The sequence below is a fragment of the Dipteris shenzhenensis genome, chromosome 19 (assembly GCF_047967505.1).
Source record: "Dipteris shenzhenensis isolate YYH24624 ecotype China chromosome 19, Dip_SZ_1.0, whole genome shotgun sequence".
NCBI classification, from domain to species: Eukaryota; Viridiplantae; Streptophyta; class Polypodiopsida; order Gleicheniales; family Dipteridaceae; genus Dipteris; species Dipteris shenzhenensis.
The window spans coordinates 42,032,132-42,054,859 of record NC_141614.1 but is presented as its reverse complement, the minus strand read 5'-3'; the positions used below and the strand labels follow the sequence as shown (position 1 = coordinate 42,054,859).

At 44.6% G+C, this 22,728-nt stretch overlaps 1 protein-coding gene across 1 annotated transcript in view; it reads right to left on the bottom strand.

Annotated features, from left to right (window-relative positions):
• Positions 1-19,682, bottom strand: part of LOC147890494 (HVA22-like protein k) — a 62,122-nt gene extending 42,440 nt beyond the window's left edge. The window contains exons 1-3 of the mRNA XM_087390917.1: positions 19,519-19,682; positions 8,074-8,132; positions 5,370-5,467 (exon numbers count right to left, since the gene is read on the bottom strand). Coding sequence (XP_087247043.1) covers positions 5,370-5,467; positions 8,074-8,132; positions 19,519-19,551 — 190 coding nt within the window. The 5' untranslated portion in view covers positions 19,552-19,682. The remainder of the gene's footprint in view (positions 1-5,369; positions 5,468-8,073; positions 8,133-19,518) is intronic.
• Between the last annotated feature and the right edge of the window lie 3,046 nt (positions 19,683-22,728).

The window sequence follows — 22,728 nt, the reverse complement described above, 5'->3', positions numbered from 1 at the left end:
GCTCGGTTATCCGGTAGGTCCTGGTTTGGACACCAGATGGGGGCCATGTGTGGCCTGATGGCTGGACGGCTTCAGATAGAGTTGGCACACCGCCAACTAGGCTACATGCAAGTGCGAGAAGGCATCCCTTGACTGACCGCACTGAGGGTAGACGGAGCATTTCCCGGGGCAGCCCACTCTCGGGTTGCGGGGCCCGTTTGGAGCCTCAGATGATCTCGGATGGCTGTGGGCCAAACGGAGACGGTAGGTTAGTTGCTCGGTTTTGCGCACCGGTTCTATCGTATGGTCGGTGGCCTATTTCGGGACCGATCCCCAGTCGACCGTTTTGGGCAGACTGGGTCGGCCACCCAATTGAGCCTAACCGACTACGACTAGTGGCTATATAAGAGCAAGCCCATGACGCCCATTTTATCACTGGCTACAGCAACCTTGATTCCTTAGCATTCAGCCTCCGTCTTCTACTGTTTCCAGCACACCATCGAAGCTTCTTTCACAGGAGCGCACGGTTGGGAGGCAGCGCCATCTATTGTATCAGTTCTACTGTAATCAAATTTTTGATTCTCCATACTATCTTGTTTTCTCTCTTGCGTACGAGATCCTGTTATCTGTTGAGCACAGACGTTGTATTATTTTCTTACATAGACTTCCTCCAACTTCACACATCCCGGACTTGGGAGGAGGACCAGGAGCTCCCCACCAAGACCCAGTTTTATCGCGACCACTTCTTGAGAGTATCCGAGGAGGGATTCATCATCAAACCCCAACATCTCGAGGAGGACAGAGGAGTCTCCCATGCATTGAGGATTGCCATTGGTCAGATGCGGGTTTGGTCCCATCAGCTGAGGATCGAGGCAAGGAGAGCAGCTGGTATACCCAGAGAGCAGCGGTTCTACAAGCTATGTACGCTGGGGGCGGTTGAGACAAAGGAGCATTTTCTTTGTGTTTGCCCAACCTACTACAAGATCCGGGGACGCTACCACTGTCTCTACCTAGAGAGGAGTGGCTTCGGCCCTTTGTCACGACTGATCCATTTCCATGACCAGGTGTGTGTCAGGCTTTATCTGATGGAGATGCCCCAACACAGAGAGACGCTTCTGCAACAGATCAGAGACCAGCAAGAGATGGCCAGACCACCATAGGACATAGAGGATGACCAGACACAGCGACACATCACAGACTTCTATACATTTGAGTCAGCCCCGGACACAGTGAAGTGGAGGAGGAGGACATGAGAGCAATCTAGATGAAAAGCCAGCACAGCACCACCGAGAGAGGGACACAGAGACCACATGTGCGACAGAGAGTCTCCAAGTACACTCTATTGAGGTCCAATCTATGACATCTTTCCTCAGGGGGGACCAACATAGACAAGGGGTCACTATGGACATAGCCCAGAGAGTCCAGAGAGCGAGGAGACCGCGTCCCCCACCGCAGCGCGAGACAGCTCAACAGACACACATACGAGACATCAGCCCACTGAGGCTTGTATGAATTCGCCTTTTTGTGTAATTTGTCCCATAGGCCCGCGAGGCCTCCTGTGGTGGACGTTAATCTCTCTCTCTCTCTCTCTCTCTCTCTCTCTCTCTCTCTCTCACACACACACACACACACACAGTTGTCATGTGCACAGGTCCAGATATTGAGGTGGAGATGCAGACATAGTCAGTTTGTTTATTGATGTACATAACTGTCCCATAGCTCTAAATATGCTTGACCACATCAAATGTGTTACACTCAATGTACAAGGTTTGTGTGATCATAGAAAGTGGAAACTTCTGTGGATGTATATCAGACAATTGCAGCCACACATAGTGACTTTGCAGGAACATAACCAGCACATGTTTGCTGGTATGTTTGCTGGTCACGCAGGACATTTTGCTGGTTATGATATTTTTCTATGCTGGGGAGCACTCTTTTCTCTGGAGTGGCTTTTTTATTGAGGCATGATCTTCAGCTTGTTGTGGCTCTCAATGATTGCCATGGTAGATGGATTATAATGCAATGCCTGTTTCAAGGAGAAATATTTGAATTTGCATCTGGTTATGCCCCTCAATCTTCCAATGGTCGACCATTGATTTGGGATGCCATGCATAATTATCCGTGGAGAGACTCTGCATTTATCTATGGTGATTTCAACAATGCTCCGCAACCGGGAGATAATACTTCGGGCCACACTCATATGTTGGCTTTTGAACAACAGGCATGGTCTAATTTTTTGGTTCAGCTGTTGTTTGGTGGATCTCTGGAAGGAATTACAGCCCACACTCCCGGGCTATACCTTTCAACACAATGCTCAATCTTCCTATCAGGCACACCTGGACAGATGGTATCAGGTTGATCTGCAACATTGTGATGCCTTTACTTGTCAACTTTGGGTTGATCATGCCTTCTCGTATTCTGATCATGCACCTCTTTGGTTGAGGCTCTCCATGCATGATTTTCCTAATGACAAATTGCCTTGCAGAAGGCTTTTGTTGGTGAATGACAGTTATCTGGAGCATGCTGATTTTAAAGCTATGGTCTCTGATGCAATTCAGCCTCTCTGGATTATGCATGGCAAGCTTTTGTTGCTCGAATGCAAGCTGTGATTCGGGATTATGGTAAATCATTTATGCGAGCCACATGGAGACTGTTGTGCATACTAATTCACTTGCCAAAACCTACCTAAGCTTAGTCACCTTCGGCCTTTGTCTTCATATGAAAGCATGCACTTATGTCAAGCCAAATTCTGTCTCCAATCAAATGATCGAAGAAAACTTGCTAAATGGGAAACCCGATCTCGACAAAAGGCCTTTTTGGATAAAGACTGCTCTTCGAAGCATTTCTTCAAAAGTTTGCATTACAAACGGCGGGCTGCAAATATTTGTCAAGTCCGGATGCCTCATGGTTCTTGGTCTTCATCTCGCTCTGAACTTGCTAATTTTTGTGTGCAGCACTTCTCCTCTCATTTTGGGCATGTGGACCTTCCTTCTCCTGAGATTTTGTCTGCACGTCAGCTTCTTTTACAGCATGTCCATCCAATTCTTTCTCAAGCTCAAGCTTTGAAACTAGAACTTCCCTTCACTAAGAGGGAATTGTCAGATGCAGTTAAATCCTGTGGTAGATGGAAATATCCAAGATGGGATGGCCTCACTATTGAATTCTTTCTTGCTTTCTTAGATAGCCTCAAATCCCCTCTGTTGCAAATGGCTAATTCAGCTTGGGAAAATCAGCAAATGCCCCTGTCATGGAAAAAGGGATTGGTAAAGCTCCTTCCTAAGAAGCAAATTTTTTATTTTATCACTAAATGGAGACCAATCACGCTCATGCTAGTCATTTACAAGATCATAGCTAAAATGCTTATTGACCATATCAAAGGCTATCTACATGATGAGCTGCATCCTTCTCAATATGGCTTTGTTCCTCATAGGCATATCATGGACAATATTGCCAATGCTTATGTTGGAATTGAATATGCCAAGTACACGCAGCAAGATGTTTTGCTCTTATAGATTGACATTGCCAAAGCTTTTGACACAGTTCAATGGGAATTCATCTCGCAAACAATGCAATCCTTGGGCTTTGGAATAAAAATACAGCAGGTTATTTATTGGCAGGTTATTATTGGCTCTACAGGGATAGCAATGCTGCTTGTATTCTTTCTGGAGACATCTCTGAAGAATGGACTCTTCGCAGTTCGGTTCGTCAAGGCTGTCCCCTTAGTGCCTTACTGTATGCCATTGCTACTCATCCTACGCTGCAATACATTGATCATCTAGTGGCTACAGATTCTCTCCATGGTTTGGAACTGGATGAAAATCGCAGCATGGTTGCTCAGGCCTATGCTGATGATTCTTTCTTTACTCCAAGGAATACTCAGCCTGATCTTTCTGCTTTGATGCAAGCCCTTTCAGTTTATGGTTTGGCAGCTGGCCTTCATGTTAACTTTCAAAAGTCTAAGCTGCTCCCATTGCATATTAAAGACTGGCACAGTCTCTTATGGCCAGGGGAGATCATCCCACCCACTCAGTTAGTTTGACACCTTGGTTATCCTTTGGGCTGGGGACTTACTCGTTGACAGCAAATTGATTGGGTTCTAATCAAGCTCAGGAAAAAGCTTGAATATTGGAAATTGGCAACCTGGCCTTTACATGTTCGTCTCCGAATAGTGCAGTCCATTCTTGTGGCGTACATTCAATTTAATTTGCCTTTGATCATGTTCACCAAGGCAAATCTTGATTCCTTTATGTCTGTCATTATAAAAATCTTTTGGCGTTTCAAACATGGCAAAAAAAGTCTCAGATTGCTTTCAGTGCACTGAATTTGTTCCCCTAAAATGCATGGAGGATTGAATATCACTAATATCCAGGTGCACATCCTAGCTCACAGGAGGAAAATGTTGCTGCAATTACTAAAAGGTGATCAGCCCTCGGCTCTCATGATTCAATCTCTGGTCACACATATTAGTACTCCTGCTTTTGGTCATTGGCAACCCACTCAGTGGGATTTCTTGTTTGGGTGCATTGATGGCACTTCGCATGGCTGCCCTATGGTCTCCAACTTGCTTCTTGATTGAAAGCATATTCTGTCTCACCTTGAATGGCATGGTCGACAATCTCTGATGGGTAACTCTTTGCGAGCTAAAAGCATTCATTGGTCAAAAAATGTTAGCCTCCGCTTGCTTTACAGGAACCTCATCGTTCCTACTTTATTTCTTTTAAAGGGATCAATATTGTTACTGATGTTATTCATGATAATGGCTCTATGCTTCCCTTTTCTATGGCAGCCACACAATATAGTTATATAATAAATCAAAGCTTTCACTATAAAAAAAAGTGTGTGTGAGTGTGTGCGCGCACACACCCATGCAACACACACACCTTTTTTTGAAATGCATTTGTATTATATTACAAGAAGCTGTGAAATTGTTCCCCAAAAAAGAGGGGACAAGTAATTACACATCAAAAGATCTCATTATAGGACAAAAAAGCAGGATAATCCAGACCCCATGCATGCAAGCAATCAAAGAATGATTGCTGTAGGGAAGCATGGAAGAATTGGAACTTAGATAGAGAAGGGTCACCCAAGACTCTATGATTATGATCCTTCCATTGTGTCCATAGTGCCCAATAACATACCCAATGAAAGAAAAGAAAAAATCCCTATTCTAACAGGATGAACACCAAAGATCCAGAATAGCTTGCCAAAATTAGTTGTAGGAAAACGAGCCATAAGTCGTTGCTGAAGCATAAACAAGAAATCATGAGAATCATGGAAATGCCAAAACAAATGAGTGCACACGCACACACTACCAATTCACCTCACCATTATAAGGCATCTTGATTAAACAGTTGCTTATCAGCTTGAGAAACAAGCTGAACCCTGCTCACCTGCCCAATAGACTAGCCATTCTTCTTGCTCATGTTGATCTTTTCGCTCGATTGCCTTGAAGGTTGAATAGACAGGAAAGCCAACTCCCACAGCAACACTGCAAAAAACAAAGTAATGAGAATCAACACTATTAGTTGTCTTCCATGAATCACAAGAATAAAAGACCCAGAAGCACAATTTTGGTGTGGTGCATTAGACAGTCACTATGGAACTATTCTGAAGCTTATACTATTTAATTTACAATGATAATTACAAACTTGATCACTACATGCTTATTTTAAAGAAAACTATTCGGTCACATTAAGCAAAAGGTCCTAGTCCAGAGATGAATTCAATCTGATCCAAGTTGCTTCGACACATTATTAGGCTACATCGTGTTTCCTATGTCCTTGACTGCACCTGTACATAAAGGCATGCAGCAATAAAAATGTATTCAATCTACAAATTGAGTATTTTGAAGTAAGAAGCAAAAGACAGCGAGACAATTAATGCCTACATGAGTTGAAATGTTGAGGGGGGAAAAGGGAATCCAGTCAGTGAAAGAGTAAATGTTGCTGATTACAGATTATAAAACACCGTCTGGTAAGCTAGGAAGGCCAATATCTTCCAGCATCCTCACTGCTACCCCACACAACTCAACAAACTCAGGTGCAGATTGAGGGGGAGGCTCTGGTCATTGGTCTGCTAGCAACACAGGCACCCCTCACTCGGTAAAGTTTCTCACATTTAACCCGTCCCTAGACCCGGGGTTGACTGACCCACTGAAAATCCTAACAAATGGGTTGGAGCAAACAATGTGGTAACCTCCAATGCATATATAGCTACCTCACTGCAAATCCAGACCAGCCATTTCCCTGTCCTGAAGTTGTGGAAGTCACTACTGGAGGTTGCTTTAGCTAAACCACAATACAGCGACCTGCCTTGCAACATAATGGCAACTTCCCTTGTTCTTGTAGAATCTGCCCTTGCTGTTTCTTTGGAGCTATGGATCTACAGTCACGTCAATCTGGAAGCAGAAGTTCAAATTGCCCAAGCTGCTCAGACTTGCTAGCTTGTCCAGTTGTGAAAATGGACATGGATAAACTCCCATGTAGGCCAATGGAGGCAACCAAACACAAAGGTTAGTGTACGGTATGTGAATTGGGTGGATAGAATATTGGGGGGGCAACGTGCCAAACCTTACCGACGAAGATATTGCTATCAAAGAGCTTGTAACACATAAAGTCATTGACAAAATACTGCATAAGCCAAATGCCTTCTACAGAACAGAAATTAACCCGATGTTCGAGTTCTCACTGAGAAGATTTCTCTCAACAAGAGACAGTTAATATGCAAAGTAAAAACTAGATCTTATGACACTGAGGTGAAGATAAGCAAATGGAAGGACCAAGGGAGGACAGAGATTGCCAAATATTCCCTTTAGGAAACATTGAGGATAAGCACCTTGGACATATCAGCAAATCAGGTAGATACAAGATACAAACTCTTTAAGACATGAGTCTACACAGCCTTTTTTGTTAGACAGGAAAAATGTAGGATCCTACATAAAGAGATTTCCATCAGCATGATGTCATTTTTAATTGGCGTATCATGACTTACTATGTTGTGACGTTGTTCTTTACAAAATGCTTGTAAGATGTCAATACTGGACCTTAGCCTATATGAAGGCCCCTTCTGGTGTCTTTGATTGTCACATACAAAAGATGCCAGTTCTTGTATAGCAAGGATCCATTAAATGATGAATCTCGTCCCTTCTGGAATATCTCACGCCAGCATAGGGGTGAGGTCCCCATTTTAATCCCTTTATCCTAATGGAAAGTAACATCATTATATCTTTTTCAACAAACTCTTAATAATGCCTTGAGAGCCAGTAACTTTAACTTATTTTCAATAAATCTGGTTAGGTTACCCTCCAGGATCAGGCTACCTGAGTTTACATGGGAAAGTACCATGTTATGATGACCCAACAAGGTCTATGGGACAAAGGGTGTTCCTCTATTCAAGGCAATTGTGTCAACATTCTATTTTTCATGTGTTAGTACTCATGACCAATCTTGTTAGGTTAGAGAACCAAGACCTGTGTTGAGATAGAGTTTCCCCTTCCAATAGTAGCATGCCCACCCGTCTCTACTCATAGCATGCGATAATACCTCAGTTCGCACTTCTTTTGTTATGTATCTCTTCTACGCACTCTCAAATCTCTCCTAATAGTCCTAAATCTCCTAAATAGTGGCAAGTCAATCAACAAATTGGGTCAAGAGTTTTTGCTGACAAAGAACTTTGCAGCCAAGAGTTGGTGGAAGCTATATATGAATACAGATTAGAATGTTTCTATAAGACACTAGCTCAATACATTACATAAGCTGGTGGATGAGAGTAAAGAAGCACGAATATGCTTCATGTTTTGTAAAAAATTCGGGTCTTATATGTGTCCTTTTCCAACTCCAAATGCATGTCATCTATAAAACCAATAATTTTCTTTACAATTGCAATCACAAGTTAAACAAAATAGCCCAATGAAATAATCCCATCAAAAGTGTACTAAAAATGCATAGGTTGGGAAAGCTAACTCTATAATTATGAGAAACATATTAGATCTATCACAATGAAAAAGATGCTAAAGCAAGAAACCAATAAATTGTGTATATGACATTTTTTAAAAAATCTCACATAAGAAAAGGAGGTGAACTTATTTGGACCTACCATGTTGTCCGCAATATGACATTTGATGTTGCCGGAGATAGAAGCAACCGCAAACCTACCTGCAAAAGAGCTCCCAAATGGAGTCATAAAATAAAAGGCTATGCAAATCTTATCCCTTTAGATTAGGCATGTAAAACACCAAAAGAAATCGGCCAAAAGATACACACTTTTCAAAAACATAAATAAGCACGCGCGCACTTAAAGGATGGCAAGTCTACAATATCATTCCCATCTTCAAAGGGTGTCACCAAAAAGTCCTAGCAATCATGGTGAATAGAAGCCCACACTCGTCTTGGAGATTAACCTGAGGTTGCAATCTAAGTTGGTATGTGAAACCAGCCTCTAATCACTCAGAGGGCAGTGGAACTAAACCTTTAATCACTTCAGCACTTATTTACAGCTCACAAAGCATATATCACAACCATTAACCATTGCATGATCACCATTTCGCATTTACCCATTTGTTCACAAACAAAACCACTGAAAAAGGGATGGAGGCTAGAATGCCCCTACTCAACAAACACAGACAAGTGCACCCGATTGGCCCCAAACACCGTGGCGCCCCTTTCGGTATTTCTTTATATTTCACAGTGAAATGATTACAAGTTGCATCTGGGAGACCTTCCCTACAACTGAGCACGCAGCCCCAATTCACTGAGCCTTTGCAAGGCTTTCAAGCATAGAACACCATCACATAAGTGCACTTAACCCATAGGCTCAATCCAACGGCATTCTCTTTTCCAAGTGCAATTCCATTGGCTGTCCAGATGCAATCACACTGCACCCCAGCTGCACTCTCTTTGAGTGGTTTCCAGATGGCATTCACAAAGCTTTAAAGCTCCAAAATAAAATCAGCAAAGTACCCAATCAAAGAATGACTCATGTAACACTGCCTGGGCACCTGTGAACCAGGAAAGAGGCGGCACACGAGGCCAACCAATAGCTTATGGCAAAAAGAAATTGCAGCAACAAAATCACAACTCCACCAAGCCCTGAAAACTCGAACCAAGTCCTCAATCGCCAAGAGGACATAGTAGCCAATGCCCAATTGCATTCTCAGCCAAAGAGGAGTGCAAAGGCATGAAGAAAGAGCATTTACAAGAGCCGACCAGCAAGAATTCCGCTGAAAAATGCGAAAAGAAGCACTTCTGTCGCGAATAAGTGGGAGTTCTTGGGCTCAAAAGAAGCATGCTTCAAAGAGGAATGCATTGAGAAGATTTTGGAGAAGTTTCATCGCTGGAAAGTCCTCCAAAACTGAGAAAAAATAGTCAACCAACACGTGGGACCACTCGAAATTCAACAGAAAGCTGTAGCTTTGCAAGAGGAGAGGCCCAGGAGGCTATAGAAGCATAAAGGTCGAGAAAAATCCACTTTTGCAAATTCGACCAGCAAAAGAAGTGCTCAGCTCTGCTCGTTCTACCAAACGCACGGAGGGAAAAGCATATCATTGCGAAGGGGAGACACAGGGGAAGCCATCGGGCCAAACGGAAGTCGAGGAATCCAAACGGGTGAGGAGTTATGAAGAAAAACGGAATTCAGCTGAAGGAGGCTGAAAAACCAGTCCAAAATCTCAACCAAGGAAGAAGATGAGAGAGAAAACCACACGTGAAGTTCAGAAGGCCCAAGAAGGTCCACGAATGGCAAAGGAGCATGTAGAAGGCACTAGAGCCACCTGGAACTCTAGGGGGGCCACTAAAGGTACATGGCCCTCTAGGGGGCCCATTAAAAATGCCACGTCATCATTTCCCAACAACCACTCTTTTAATTCCTTGGAATGCCTTTGGGCCTAAGGATTAATTACGCTTATGTGCTAGGCACCATGCCGCATTTAATCACACATTATTAAGCCCACGCTTGGACTTTTAAAACCAAAGTTGTCATAGTCTTGTAGTACATTAAAGTACTTAGAATGTCACGCCCCCGTGACAGTATGCTGGTAGGCTGGCTGCTCTTAATGTTTATTTTTTTTCAGAGAAAGGAACTTATATTAATGGTTAAAAAACACTGTACAACTCAGCTGCCAAAAGGAGCTAAGGAAGGTAAGTACAAGAGAAACAACCCGTTGTAAGAAAATAACCAGTCTATTTCCTGGAGAACCCAACATACTGCCTAGGGAGTCTCCGGACAGGGGCTAACAACCAGGGTGGTGATCTATACATCCAGCGGATATCTCCCACGGAAAGGGTGTAGAAGCCGCCTACAAGCCAGCCTTGCAAAACCGCTCCCGTCTTTTGACAATCGCTCTCGATCCTAGAGTACTGTGCTCCCAAATGGCGCATAAGGTAAAGATTTGCTGGTCTATAGCACCATTCTTGAGTAACACATCAGCAAATAGATGAAAGATAAAGAACCATAGACAAACATTTAAAACAATGCAGTGAACACAAAAAGAGTGGAAAAAGTGGAAGTCTCCCAAGAATTGACAGAGTGGTTGTACAAAGAGCAACATTGGAAACAAACAAGGCAACCGTTCCTTGACTCTCTTTGGCCTTTCATTGACAAAGAGTGGATGAAGAAGTCCAAATTGTTGCTTATGCCCTTCTCATATTCCTTGGAAGCTCTCCAATTGTATGTTAAGACACATAGTATGCTGATACGGACTCAAGACAAATAAATCTCCTTCACATTAGTACAAGTAGCAGTACTTGATCTTGGACTTTGATGACTATTTATAGTGGAATACACATGGGGGGGGAAATGCACTAGGTAGCATGAAAGCCCTTTTTAACTTCACAAACAAATGTAGAAAGCCACAACTACGGAAATGAGCGATAGGAAAGCGCTAATACTCAACATTGATGCAGAAAGTAATTCTATCACACTAACGAACATTGGAAGAGAGTGGTAAGAAAACAAAAACGGTTCATCATAGAAAAGCTAGAGGTCAAAGTACAAACTCACTAGCAACAACATGCTACCTTTGAAGGGGTAGCATAATGCCAACATGTTCATTACCTGGCACTGAAAATGGTTGGTGCATTGTACGAATCTTGTGGATGAGATGCATTAGCTCTCCTTGACAAGATATGCGATGAGCCAAATTTAAATAATGCTACTAAGAAAGAAAATCTATGATGCATTCAAATAGTACACCTTTGCCAGCCAATATGCAGAATGAGAACTAGTTCACATGACCTTGACGTGGAAATGCACAAATGGAGAAAGAACCCAAGACAAGGAACACGCTCTCCTTTGTTGTTGAGTGTAAACACAGACCTTGACGTGGAAATGCACAAATGGAGAAAGAACCCAAGACAAGGAACACGCTCTCCTTTGTTGTTGAGTGTCAACACAGCATCCATGTCATAATGCCTACAACTTGCACATAGCATTTTCATCTCTCCAACCAAACAAGCTGACTGCTAGTAAACGAATTCTTGGATAGATTATAGGCATGGCATAGGCTCTAGCCAAACTTCCGTTAGGCCCAAAGACATAGCATGGCAGCAAATTTATGTATATAAAATAAATATCTGCAGAGCAACAAGTTTGATGATCGACAATTACTTTTGTCCCATAGTTTATGTTGGGTATCCTCAGGACGTTACTTAATCTCTCTCTGAGTTTTTTGCTCTTGCTCTCCCCTTTGAGCTTCATGCTTCCTAGCACCTTTTTATTGGTTGCCCCCATTTGTGAGCTTAAATAATCCACATGCAAAAGCCCTCCCTTGTTCCATGGAATCATTTCTAATTTCTTTAATTATTCTCACAATTTCTGCTCTTGGATTGCTGCTCCAAGTGATGTATGTACAGACCCCCCTTGCCGACTCTTGCAGGCTGCCAGCTGACTTAGCAAGCTGACCTACAGGTCGGCCTGGTTGGCTGCCTCTCCTGCCCTATATAAGGGCCCTTTGCTGGCCCTCTTGAGCTGCTGCCAGGCCCCAAGGACAGCCCCTCTTGGGCCCTACCCTTGGGTGGTTCTTTGACCAGGTGGTTGGCCATCCAAGGCCACCACCCTGCCTATCCTGCAGCGCCTCTTCCAGGCCCCAACTTGTGTCGCCATGATGCAGCCCAGAGTACGTGGGATTCCCTACACTGAGGCTACCCCGATGGCAGATGCGCAAGCCTTCGTGACCACTACCCTAGGGGCGATTGAGCACAAGATTGAGAGAGCATGGCGGGTTGGGAGGGACCCCAACCGAGAGCAACCCCTTATCATCCGGTTCCATGATGCTCAGGCACGGCTTTCGGCTTTACATCGTAGGTCAGCCTTACGAGACCAGCCAGCAATCTCCATGAACGAGAACCTCACTCCACTACAGGTTGAGGAGAGGCATTTCCTGCTGCAACAGCGGGATCATACCCACAAAGAGGGGAAGTGGGCAGTAGTACGGGACGGACGACTCCTTACAGGCCCTTGTCGAGCACCCACATCTCCTCCCGCATAGGGGGACGGGGTCTATGAGACCCAAACATCCGAGACCCTATCCTGTACCATCTGGAACTATAATGGTACCTTATGGTCAGAACCAAGAAACTTCTCAGAATCCTATACAGGTCACGACATAGTCTTTTACACAGAGACACATCAGAGTCCAGAGCGCCCACTACCAGCAATTAGCGGGTATATATGGGAGTCTGCCTACAAAGATGAGACAAGGGATACAAGAGGGTTTCGAGGATCAAAAGGAGTTGTAGTCCTTTACAGGTCCACACTTTTGGGGACCATCTCAGTGGAGCAGAGAGATGCACACTCTAGGTTTCTCTGGATTCGGATCCGACACGTGGATAGCCGAGATTTGTTTATCGCAGTTTGCTACTTCCCCCCGAGACCTCCCACTTTGCCAGAGATATTCGAGGGGAGGATGAGACATCCCCATTTGCTGCTCTGTATCAGTCCATCGTTGACTTCTCTAGCCGCGGGGAAGTCCCCTTAGTAAGGGACTCCAACGCAAGAACAGGTGCTCGTCAGGCACCACTCCTCAACTTCAGGGATGATTCCACCCTACTGCCAGAGGCAGGTATGCTACGAGTTTCATCTTGCAGACGAGGACCGCTCATATCCTATGGGCAGGCCCTTTTAGACCTCGACACGATGCATGATCTCATTATTTTATAATGGTCTTGACAGATGGCCCGCATCACGTGGCTTCCACCCTCAACAAAGATCAACCAATGAGTACGAGATTAAGCGTGTTGTGATCTTTCCATCTCCATCACCACAAAGTTCATCATGAATGCCAATCCATTTACATGCATTCGTGCGCCCTTAACGAGCCCTAGGAGTCGCACCAATCAAGCCAAAACAAAAGGGAATGGATGAATGATAGGGAGTCCAACTGTTAGAGAATAGGAGGGAATGAATCACTCAAACCTCCACCCCAGATCTCGCCAACTCTTCCTCACACTCAACTCAGATAGATGATCACAGATGCAATAAACAATCACTCAGAGATAACTTAAACGGAGAGAGAGAAAGAGTATATTCATCCACCGGAAGGTGGGCAGAAACTGGCTCCAAGGGAGCAATACAAAACTCAGCGAAGTGCTGGAGAAAACTGATGGAACTCTCTCTCACAAACTGAACCAGCTCTGAGTGCACAGCACAGCCTTGGAAGGAGGCTTTCAGTCTTGCACTGGATGCTGGAATGACTGAAGGAGTGGGCCTTTTATAGGCACTGCCCAGGCCCTTTGGGTTGACCGACCAGCAGGGTCGGTACCCTTTCTGGTGGCCGACCAGATGGCCCTGGAAATCCGACCAGGGTTGGCCCTGGAAATCCGACCAGGGTTGGCCCTGGTCGGTGGCCCTGGTTGGGCCGACTTGGCCTACCACAGGCCCCTATTTAAGGGTGCCCTGTGCAGCCAGTCTATGCAGCTGCAGGCGCCTCCAAGTGAGACCCAAGGCCCCCTGTTTCTCTGCTGTTGCAGGCAGCAACCAGCCCGTGTGCTGGTTGCCTATGATGCCAGCCTGAGTCTCTCTCTTTCCCAGCCCTCCTACCTCTCACTGCCCCTTGTCCCCTCAAATCGGGGGCTCACAGGTGGGCACAGTGAGTTTCTAACACCCACCCTCTCCCTAGTTGCTTCTAGAAGCACAGGTGTCCCCAATCCACTATCCACAATCACTCCTTTGATGATCTTACGAGTGAAACACCGTTATGTTTGCCCTCTCTCAGATGAGTACTTTGCCATCTCTATAGGCTGCCCATTTCCTTTCCTGCCTTGCTGCCATTACCCGCACCATCCCCTCCCTCCTATGCTCTTGCTATAGGAGTATGAGATCATTATCTAGGAAAATATTGGTACTATTCAGTGTTGCCCTCATGCTCATGAGGGTGGATCTATATGTGGCCGTCCGTAGTCACACTACCATGGGCCTCGTCAGTGCATCTGCCTTACCCATCCTCCAGGCTGTGTCACATGTAAAGTTGACCGCATTCTTGACAAACAAAGCTTCAGCATCTGCCATGGGGGTGTCACCTACTGTTAGGCCTCTAACCTGCACATTCAATGTTTGGCTGCTCTGCCTCTTTTCTTCCTCCAATGTTTCAGATATGAGCTCCTTTTTGGGTGCTACTGTGCCTTTTTTAACCACTTCTCTCCACGCACGTATGTCTGCTTTTCCTTACGTGATTTGCTGCATGAACTCAGCATGTTTCCCTTGCATGGTTACTTGCAAAGCTGCCATATCTTTCTTGAGCTTCTCATTCTCAGATTTCAGCTCATTAATGATGTTGCATCCTCCCTCCGGTGTCCCCTTGGTGTCCTTGAGTTGCTGTATTTCAGTAGACACGGCCTGCATTTTACCTTTGAGGCAAGTCCTTGCTGCTTCCCATGCTGTTTACTCCTTTTCCCTTCCTCTCTTTTGGCCTTCTCTTTCCTCCATTCTTTGTGCATCGTTCCTCCATGCCTCTTCACTTCAAAAAGTACTTTGTCTACTTTGTGATTTTTCAGCTAACAGGGTCACAAATGTAGCTTCCAGATTTTCTATTTTTCAATCAAGACCAAGCAGATTTTGTTAAGGTTGGTGATGACATTAGAGCTGGCCTTAGGTGGTGTCCTAGCCATATATGCTTTCATAGCACTTTCCAGAGCTAGCTTTCCCCATGTATCCTCTGCACAACAGCTAGCCCTTCAGCCAGCCCAGCCGGTCCTAGCGGTCTCACGGGTGCCTAGAGGTAGGGGCAACAGGCAGCAGCCCCCTAGCAAGGAGGCATGCCAGTAGCAATAGCCTCTTAGAGGCGTGGTGATGGCACGGCGCCTCCTAGGGGGGGGCCTGGAAGGATTCAAGGAAGGTGGCACAACAGCAGGGTAACGCTGGCGCAGTATTGGTGCATGGAGAGGAGGGCTTTTTTTTGGGGGGAGGGGGGAGGGGGGAGGGCCAAGGGGCAGAGAGAGACAGACAGACAGACAGAAACAAATAGATAAATTCTCTTATTGTCCACTGAAGATCAAAATATGGTCTATGGGACCATCATTGAGATCCACAATGCAAGGGATCTTGGACACAAGCAACTAGCAGGCCGTCGTGGTTGGTCACTTAATGGCCAAGGAATATGAGTCGGCATTTGAGATACACATCAGTGAGTATGCGTTGAGTGTGCAGGCATGCCTGCAGATGGTCAAGCAGGTTTCAAATGGGATCGTTCCACGCTAAATCACATCTTCACCCTCAGAGCCCTGATAGAGGAAGCTAGACACCAAAAACAGAGGTCATATTGCTGCTTTGTAAATTTCTGGAAGGCTTGTACTATTGAGTCATCTCATCTCACAACTTTGGGCACTAGGATGTCATACAGGTAGTTAAGGCTCTTTATGAGGGGTCACAAGCAATGTACACACAGGGATTCCCTAAGGAGGTGAGCAAGACCACTAGAGTGAAACATGGGTGTTCCCTTACCCCCCACCTTCTTTGGACTATAAATTGATGAGCTGGCCTCTTTTGTGGACACTTTATGTGGACAGAGATCAACACTTGCACAGACCCTCATCTCCATTTCAGTGCTGATCTAAGACATAGCCAAGGGGCTCCAAATACACTTGGCAGCCCTACAAGTTTTTTGTGAGAGCTGGGATGGTAGGCTCAACCTGGGTAGGGTAGAACCAAGGTTATGAGCTTCAATGCCAATGAAACATTCCCTCTTGTTGCAAGGGAGCCATCTGAGATAGTCAAATTCTAAGTGCACTTAGGATGCACGTTCAAAGGCCGCAAGTTCCCATGAAACTGACGGTACACGCACACTACACTGGAGGACATGCATCATTAAGCGTGATGGGAGTGACAATTTTTCCATTGCAATTCCAGTATGTCAATACAAAGTCTTTTTCAACTCTCTAACCCAACCTGCTATATGCAAGAGCTTTTTCAGTAGTCGATCTCAGAAAGGATGAGTGGAAGGGCTTCGAAAAGCTATAAGTCATGATGCTCCCCCACACAATCCAGGGGAAGAGGTGCACCCCAGATGATAACATACTCAAAGAGTTCGCAGCAAGACCTTTATACACTAGTGTCTCATTTTTTATCGAGCTGCATGGTGTGGCAAGACAAATGCTAGTGAACAAGATCTTGGTCTTCCATAAACGTCTTGGAAATGGATGAATTTCTGGGGCATACAAGCTGCTAATATCCCAGAAGATATGGGGGAAACCAGAAATTTGGTCACGCAGAAAATGCTACAGAAAATATTGTTTCTTTCTCTCCCTCTCAGTGTGGTGTGTGTGAGGTTTGCTCTCTCTCTCTCTCTCTCCATTTCTGCCCATTTCCGCTGCACGTCTCACATGGTATCAGAGTCACGGTTGGCTAGAGATCAAGGAGCGGAGGGAGTGTTGAGCCTGCATACAGAGAGGAGGTTTAGGGTGCTGTTTGGAGGGGAGGAGCGTGTGCGAGGAGTGGACTGTTTGGGTGCCCAGCAAGGGGTGACTTTGAAGGGTGTTCTCAGATCAGAGAGGAGGTGTTCCTGAGGGACAGATAGGGAGGAGTGAAGGTACATTGGGCTGTCAGCCCCTTCATCTCTTCTCCAGCCCTCTCCTTTCTTCAACCTTCTGTCCTCATGTGTGTGCCCGCCCTCTGTGAGGATAGAGTAGGAGCAGACCAGGACGGCTCAGATCCAATCTTGTACGGCCCTATGGAGGGGTCTCTTTGGCCTGTATGTATGCCACGGTGGCTGGCTGTGGAGACGCCCTTGGTGGGCCAGGAGAGGTGGCCCTGTAGGCAACTCTGTGGGGCATCATATCTGACTGCAAGGTCGGTTTCGCAGGCCCCAGCAGAGGCGTGGTTTGCTAAGGTGGTCTGACCTGCTGGTCGGCCACTTGGCAGCCTCTAGATGGCTGCGTAGCAGCCTCTCATGTGGCAGGTCCCACGGCAGAGGGGGTCGCCCCCCTAGGAGGTGCAGTAAGGCTGAGTGCCAGCCCTTTATAAAGGGCAGAGGGGGGTCGGTCCCCCAGCAAGTGAGTCGGCCAGGGAGAGCAGCTGAGTCGGCCCTATATGCAGACCGAGTAGGGGGGAACGGGGGCTATATATAGGCCTTCCTCCTCCCCTTGTTTTTCATCTCATCTTGGAGGTTGTTGAGCAGTTGTGTCCAGCTCTTGAGCAGCCTGTTGTACAAAGGTTTTTCCCCAGCAGTAGAGGGACTTTTGCCAGACATCACTTGCAGTTCTCTCTTGTTTCTTTCTCTCCCTCTTAGTGTGGTGTGTATGAGGTTTGCTCTGTCTCTCTCTCTTTCGATTTCTGTTCATTTCCGCTGCACTTCTCACAAATACTTCTTTCTTTCTTTCTCGCTCTCTCTAAATATGTATGTATATATGTATATATGTATGTACTTACATAGGTATGTACATATATGTGCGGTAAGTGTAAGTATAAGCATATGCACAATTTATTTATTTTAATTATTTGTTTATTTCACTAGTCTTCTTTCTTTATTTATTTAGTAATGCAAGAAGACATGCACACCCACATACCTATATAGATACACACTATGTATGGACGAATAAACGTTTATACACAAACATATATTTACAGCATATTTATATACCCTCGATCCCAAACTAGAACGAAACAAACTTAAAAAAAGGTGAGGCCTTGACCCCTTCAGGGTCCTTTAACGAAGAAGTTGATGAGATGCTGGTTAGGTATTCATAATGTCAATTTGGATTAATAAGGAATTCCTAGGTCATATGAGTTGGAGATGGTTAGGAGTTAAATAGGTCTTGATTAAAGGGTTTTCCAAACCTCAAGGCTTCCAAGTTTGACACACATCCCACGGTAACTGTAGTGTAGGTATGGCCAGGGTTGGAATAACAGGTGGATTTACACTTCGGCATTGAAACTCAGGTTCCTTGGAGATGAAAGTAGTAAATTTTACTGTAAAGTTTAGTCTTCTTTGTTGAACGTGGTTTGCTGATCTATACAGGGCCTCTCTCTCTCTCTCTCTCTCTCTCTCTCTCTCTCTGCCCTCAACATAGGCCAACATGGTAAATAGTCCTATAAAACCCTCCTATGCAACCTTGGAACAGAGGATGAGGCCTAACAGGCACTTTTGACATAGAAGTTTGTCATACATACTTAGCCTTGTTACAACAAACGTTTCAGGAGGATTCAATGTGCTAGACATCTTGCAATACGCCACAAGACATGGAAGACCCTAGGTCAGACCTATAGCCCACACGTAAAGCCAGGTCACGATAGCCATAAAACCTAAGCGTGTAGTTATATGTTTTCCTCTAGTGCACGAAGATTAGTCACTAAAATGTCACAACCACGTTAATGATGATTCGGAATGATAATGTGTAAGTAAGCATCATTGATCCCTACCAATAACAACCAGGTCTGATTTATACAGCGATTGCTGCTGCAGGCGACAGGCAGTAATGGCTGATTTTACTTCCAAGATGTCATTGGTACATTGGGACCAACTACAATCATTTACCAAGCTTCGCAATTTTTTGAACAGTACATGAACTGGCCTAAATATCAGTCATATCTTAGTCCTCGATTTATTAACGTAGAAGCTATGAAAGGTAGATCCAATTTCTCTTAAATTGATCTAACAGAAGTCGACTCGTGCGTTAACAATAGAGCCAACCTGTTCGTCGTTGAGGTTACACACAAAGTTTATAAAAATTCCCATGCTTCTTTTTTAGTGACACCTAGGCCAAGAAACAGAAGACAATCACAAGAGCACTAATTTTTTACGGAGGATAACGGACCACTACTTTATACAATCAGGAAACCTCTCGTCTATTCTGAAGTGCAATGCAGACAATGCTTAGACCAATGCCTAATAACTCGCGTTTCTGCTTATATTGCGTTTGTGCGTGAGGGCTGGAGTGGAATTGCGATAGATGAGAAGGAAACAAGCCATACGAAATTCCTGTAAGTGCGTTCTTCATTGCGCTCGATGTGATGTAATTGGTGAACATATCTTGGAAAAGATGCAAGGTTGATTTCTCGCTGATTCTCATGAAACTTGGTAGAAAACAAAGAAGAGATGAGGTTAAAGAAACTCACATCAGCGCCGAAAGAAGAGCCAAGAAGCGCCATCACTCATGAGTGCCGTGGAAATGCAATCCGGCAGGGGCGTCACTCCAAGCATTGCCAAAGCAAAAGCGTCTTCTCAAGTATATATGTTTGATCTTTGCCTTCTTTAAATTTGGCCCTGCCCAATAATTATTGGCCTGCCGTGGGGGAAGGCCTACGTGGAGGCGTCCCGTTTGCAAAGTAATTTAACCGAAATTACTTTTATTGGCCTTCCCTCTTGCCTACCCTTAGCAATCTTTCTCATTTTGTAAAGCAAAAATTTGGAATTTTTAGGATTCATTTGCTTCTAATATAGGTGTGATGCTTTGATATCCGGCCTTCACTCGGGAGTTCAGTGCACTAATGGCTTTGAGACGAGTTTGGCACTGAGCATTCAAGACTTAGGGCCCCTCGTTCTTATTTTTATTTCATATCTATCTCCATTCACTACCTCTTTTGTTTTACATTTTGAGCAGGCCTTATGAATGACAAAAGTCATTCATTTCTTTCACTTGTTTTTAATTTGTATTTGTCCAAATTATGTACTCTCTTCTCTGGTTGGTTTGCTCCAAAAACACGCGTGCTTAGCTTGTTGGCTGGATCACATGAAGGAAGTTGTCCATGCCACTTGGCGACGACCTTTACGCATGCAACCGCAACGCCTGACGAAATGTCTGTGCGCCATGTGGTCTACACTATGCTCAAACTTGAGCACATTATGCTTTTGCATGGCATCTTCTCATTCTTAGTGTTAATGGAGTTCCGCAGAATTGGCTCCATTCTCTATCTGATTCACACTATGTTTGATCCTCATCAGCCTTTGCCTTTCTTTCAATGCAGAAATGTACGCAGAGCTAGCCTCTTAAGAAGCTCTCGTCCACCATAACCACTGCAGAAGCTCTCGTCTACCCCATAGCTATCCTTTCTCTAATTGACTCCATTTTTTATCTTCCTCAACCTTTGCCTTCACGTCGGTTTTGCTAAATATTTCGTCCACCTGGATCGACCTTTCCACTCTCCACTTCCTCACCCATCCTTGTAGAATCTATCCTCACCCTTCTTGATGCTCCTTCATCAATCACAACTTCCCACCGCACCCCAATCTCCTTCATAGGGTTGCTCCATTCGATGGGAGTCCTCTTCTTTCCCCACAAGCACGCCGATCAAGAAGCGAATGCACCGTGAGTAGTTGTACCATTGCGAGGAGCTTCACCTCTCTGCTCATACTGGTAAGCTGCCCTGCATTCAATCCTCGTTGGTCGCTCGTGCCTTGCAAGCTAAAGGCAATGACAACATCTGGCATGAAGTGTTGAAGTTCCTCATTACCAAGTCTTTGGCGGGTGCATCTCCTCCGCAACTCAGTCTACGATCTATGTTTTCATCTGCCCCATATTGCTTTTGCATGGGTCGCCAAATTGCAAACTCATAGCTGACACCAAAGCGGGAGAAGATGTCTTTATCACACAAACACCACAAGCGGAGACCACACCTTGTCATGCAAGTGCCCAAACTACATTGGTCATTGGTGGGCCTAGATCTATATTAATACACACAAAAAATCTAGTGTCACAAGAGTGAGTATATTGTAACACTTGAACACGAAGTATACTAACTCAGCTTTTACCATACCTTCAATACATTTGGATCTTTGTTTACAAATACAAGGACTTGGAACCTGTACTTCTATATCATCTTTTGTTGCACAGTCAAAAAACAATGCGTACAAAGTATCATCCCCTTTTATATATCATCATAACAAAGAAATGCAAGAGCATGAGTAAAAACAAGAATGGCAGAGGAAAGTTGCAAAAGAAAAAAGCTGCCAAATGTAACGACGCAAGATCAAACTACATGGAAGAAAACCACAAAGAAGGTCACAGTTCACCATCGCCAAAAAACGTTCGCATATGTTTGTTTTGCAAACCTGCAATAGGAGTTGCATCAACTATCTTCAAGCCATGCTCTCGCATACACAAGCCATGGCGTTCCTCATCATTACAAGTAATCTCGCAGGTGCCTTTGTTTGAAAGGTTGCGTTACGTTACGTGATGGAAACCAGGTGGCATATGTCCTCATGTCGACGACGAGGTGCTTACTCTTCATTGTCCATTTCCAGAGTTCATGCTCGCAACGTCGTTGCTACACGATCAATGCTATCAGAAAAGAGGCCCATGGGAGAATTCATAGTGAACAATTTTGGTTTTGTAACTAGTTTTGTACAGAGTGTGTAGTTTGACCATGCCTACTCATGGAAGTTGAAATTGTAAATAACGTTTGTCTTTGCCTTACACTTCACACCCTAAGGAGAACACTGTGTTCCCATCTTAGTCCCGCTATTGGTGCTCTCTCACTTTGTCCATATGATAGCCACCCTTGGTGTTGGTTTTTTGTGTGCATAGTTTTGAACAAGCTACTACAGTTCAAATCAAGCTACAAAGTGCAACTTCACATGCACTGTAAATACTTTACTTCTTCAAGGATCTATATATATAGTTTGTGTGATACCAACTCAATAGTTTTACTTGTCATTTGCATACTTCTCCATTACAAATATAAAATAAAATTAGCATCCACCAATAAAGCCAGTATAGCTGGACTTGATTGCTTGAACCATGGACCTAACGATAGGCCTCACATCCCACAACGTCAAATGGAACAAAGATCTTGTTAAGAACCAAACACACAATACAGACTTGCTTACTTGTCTCTTGATTTTTTTCCCTACAAAGAGTCATAAATCAATGGCTGTCAAAGTGAGGGATTAAGGAGGATCAAAGCACAACAAGAGAGACATAGGGAAGCAAACATTCAATCTATTGTAATGTGTACTTGAATAATACAAAGATAGGCTTCTTATATAGAGAGAGCCTTTAGAATAGTCAACACGTGGGATCCGCTTATCCACATTTCTCCTTGTGGATATCCTTGATCCACATCTCCACATCATGTAGTCCACATCCTAGGGTGGCTACTTTAATTATTTTCTATACCATACCTTAGCCTCTAATTATGTGCTCATGGCACCATATCTCAACAATGACACACATAGTGCAAGAAACTATTTTACAGGCAAAGCATGACCAAAGCGCAACACATTGTAATCCCCAAGTTTTGCAAGAGAATGACCACAAACAAGCTTTGCAAGAAACAAATTTACAAGAAAAGCATGACCAAAGCGCAACGCATTGTAATCCCCAAGCT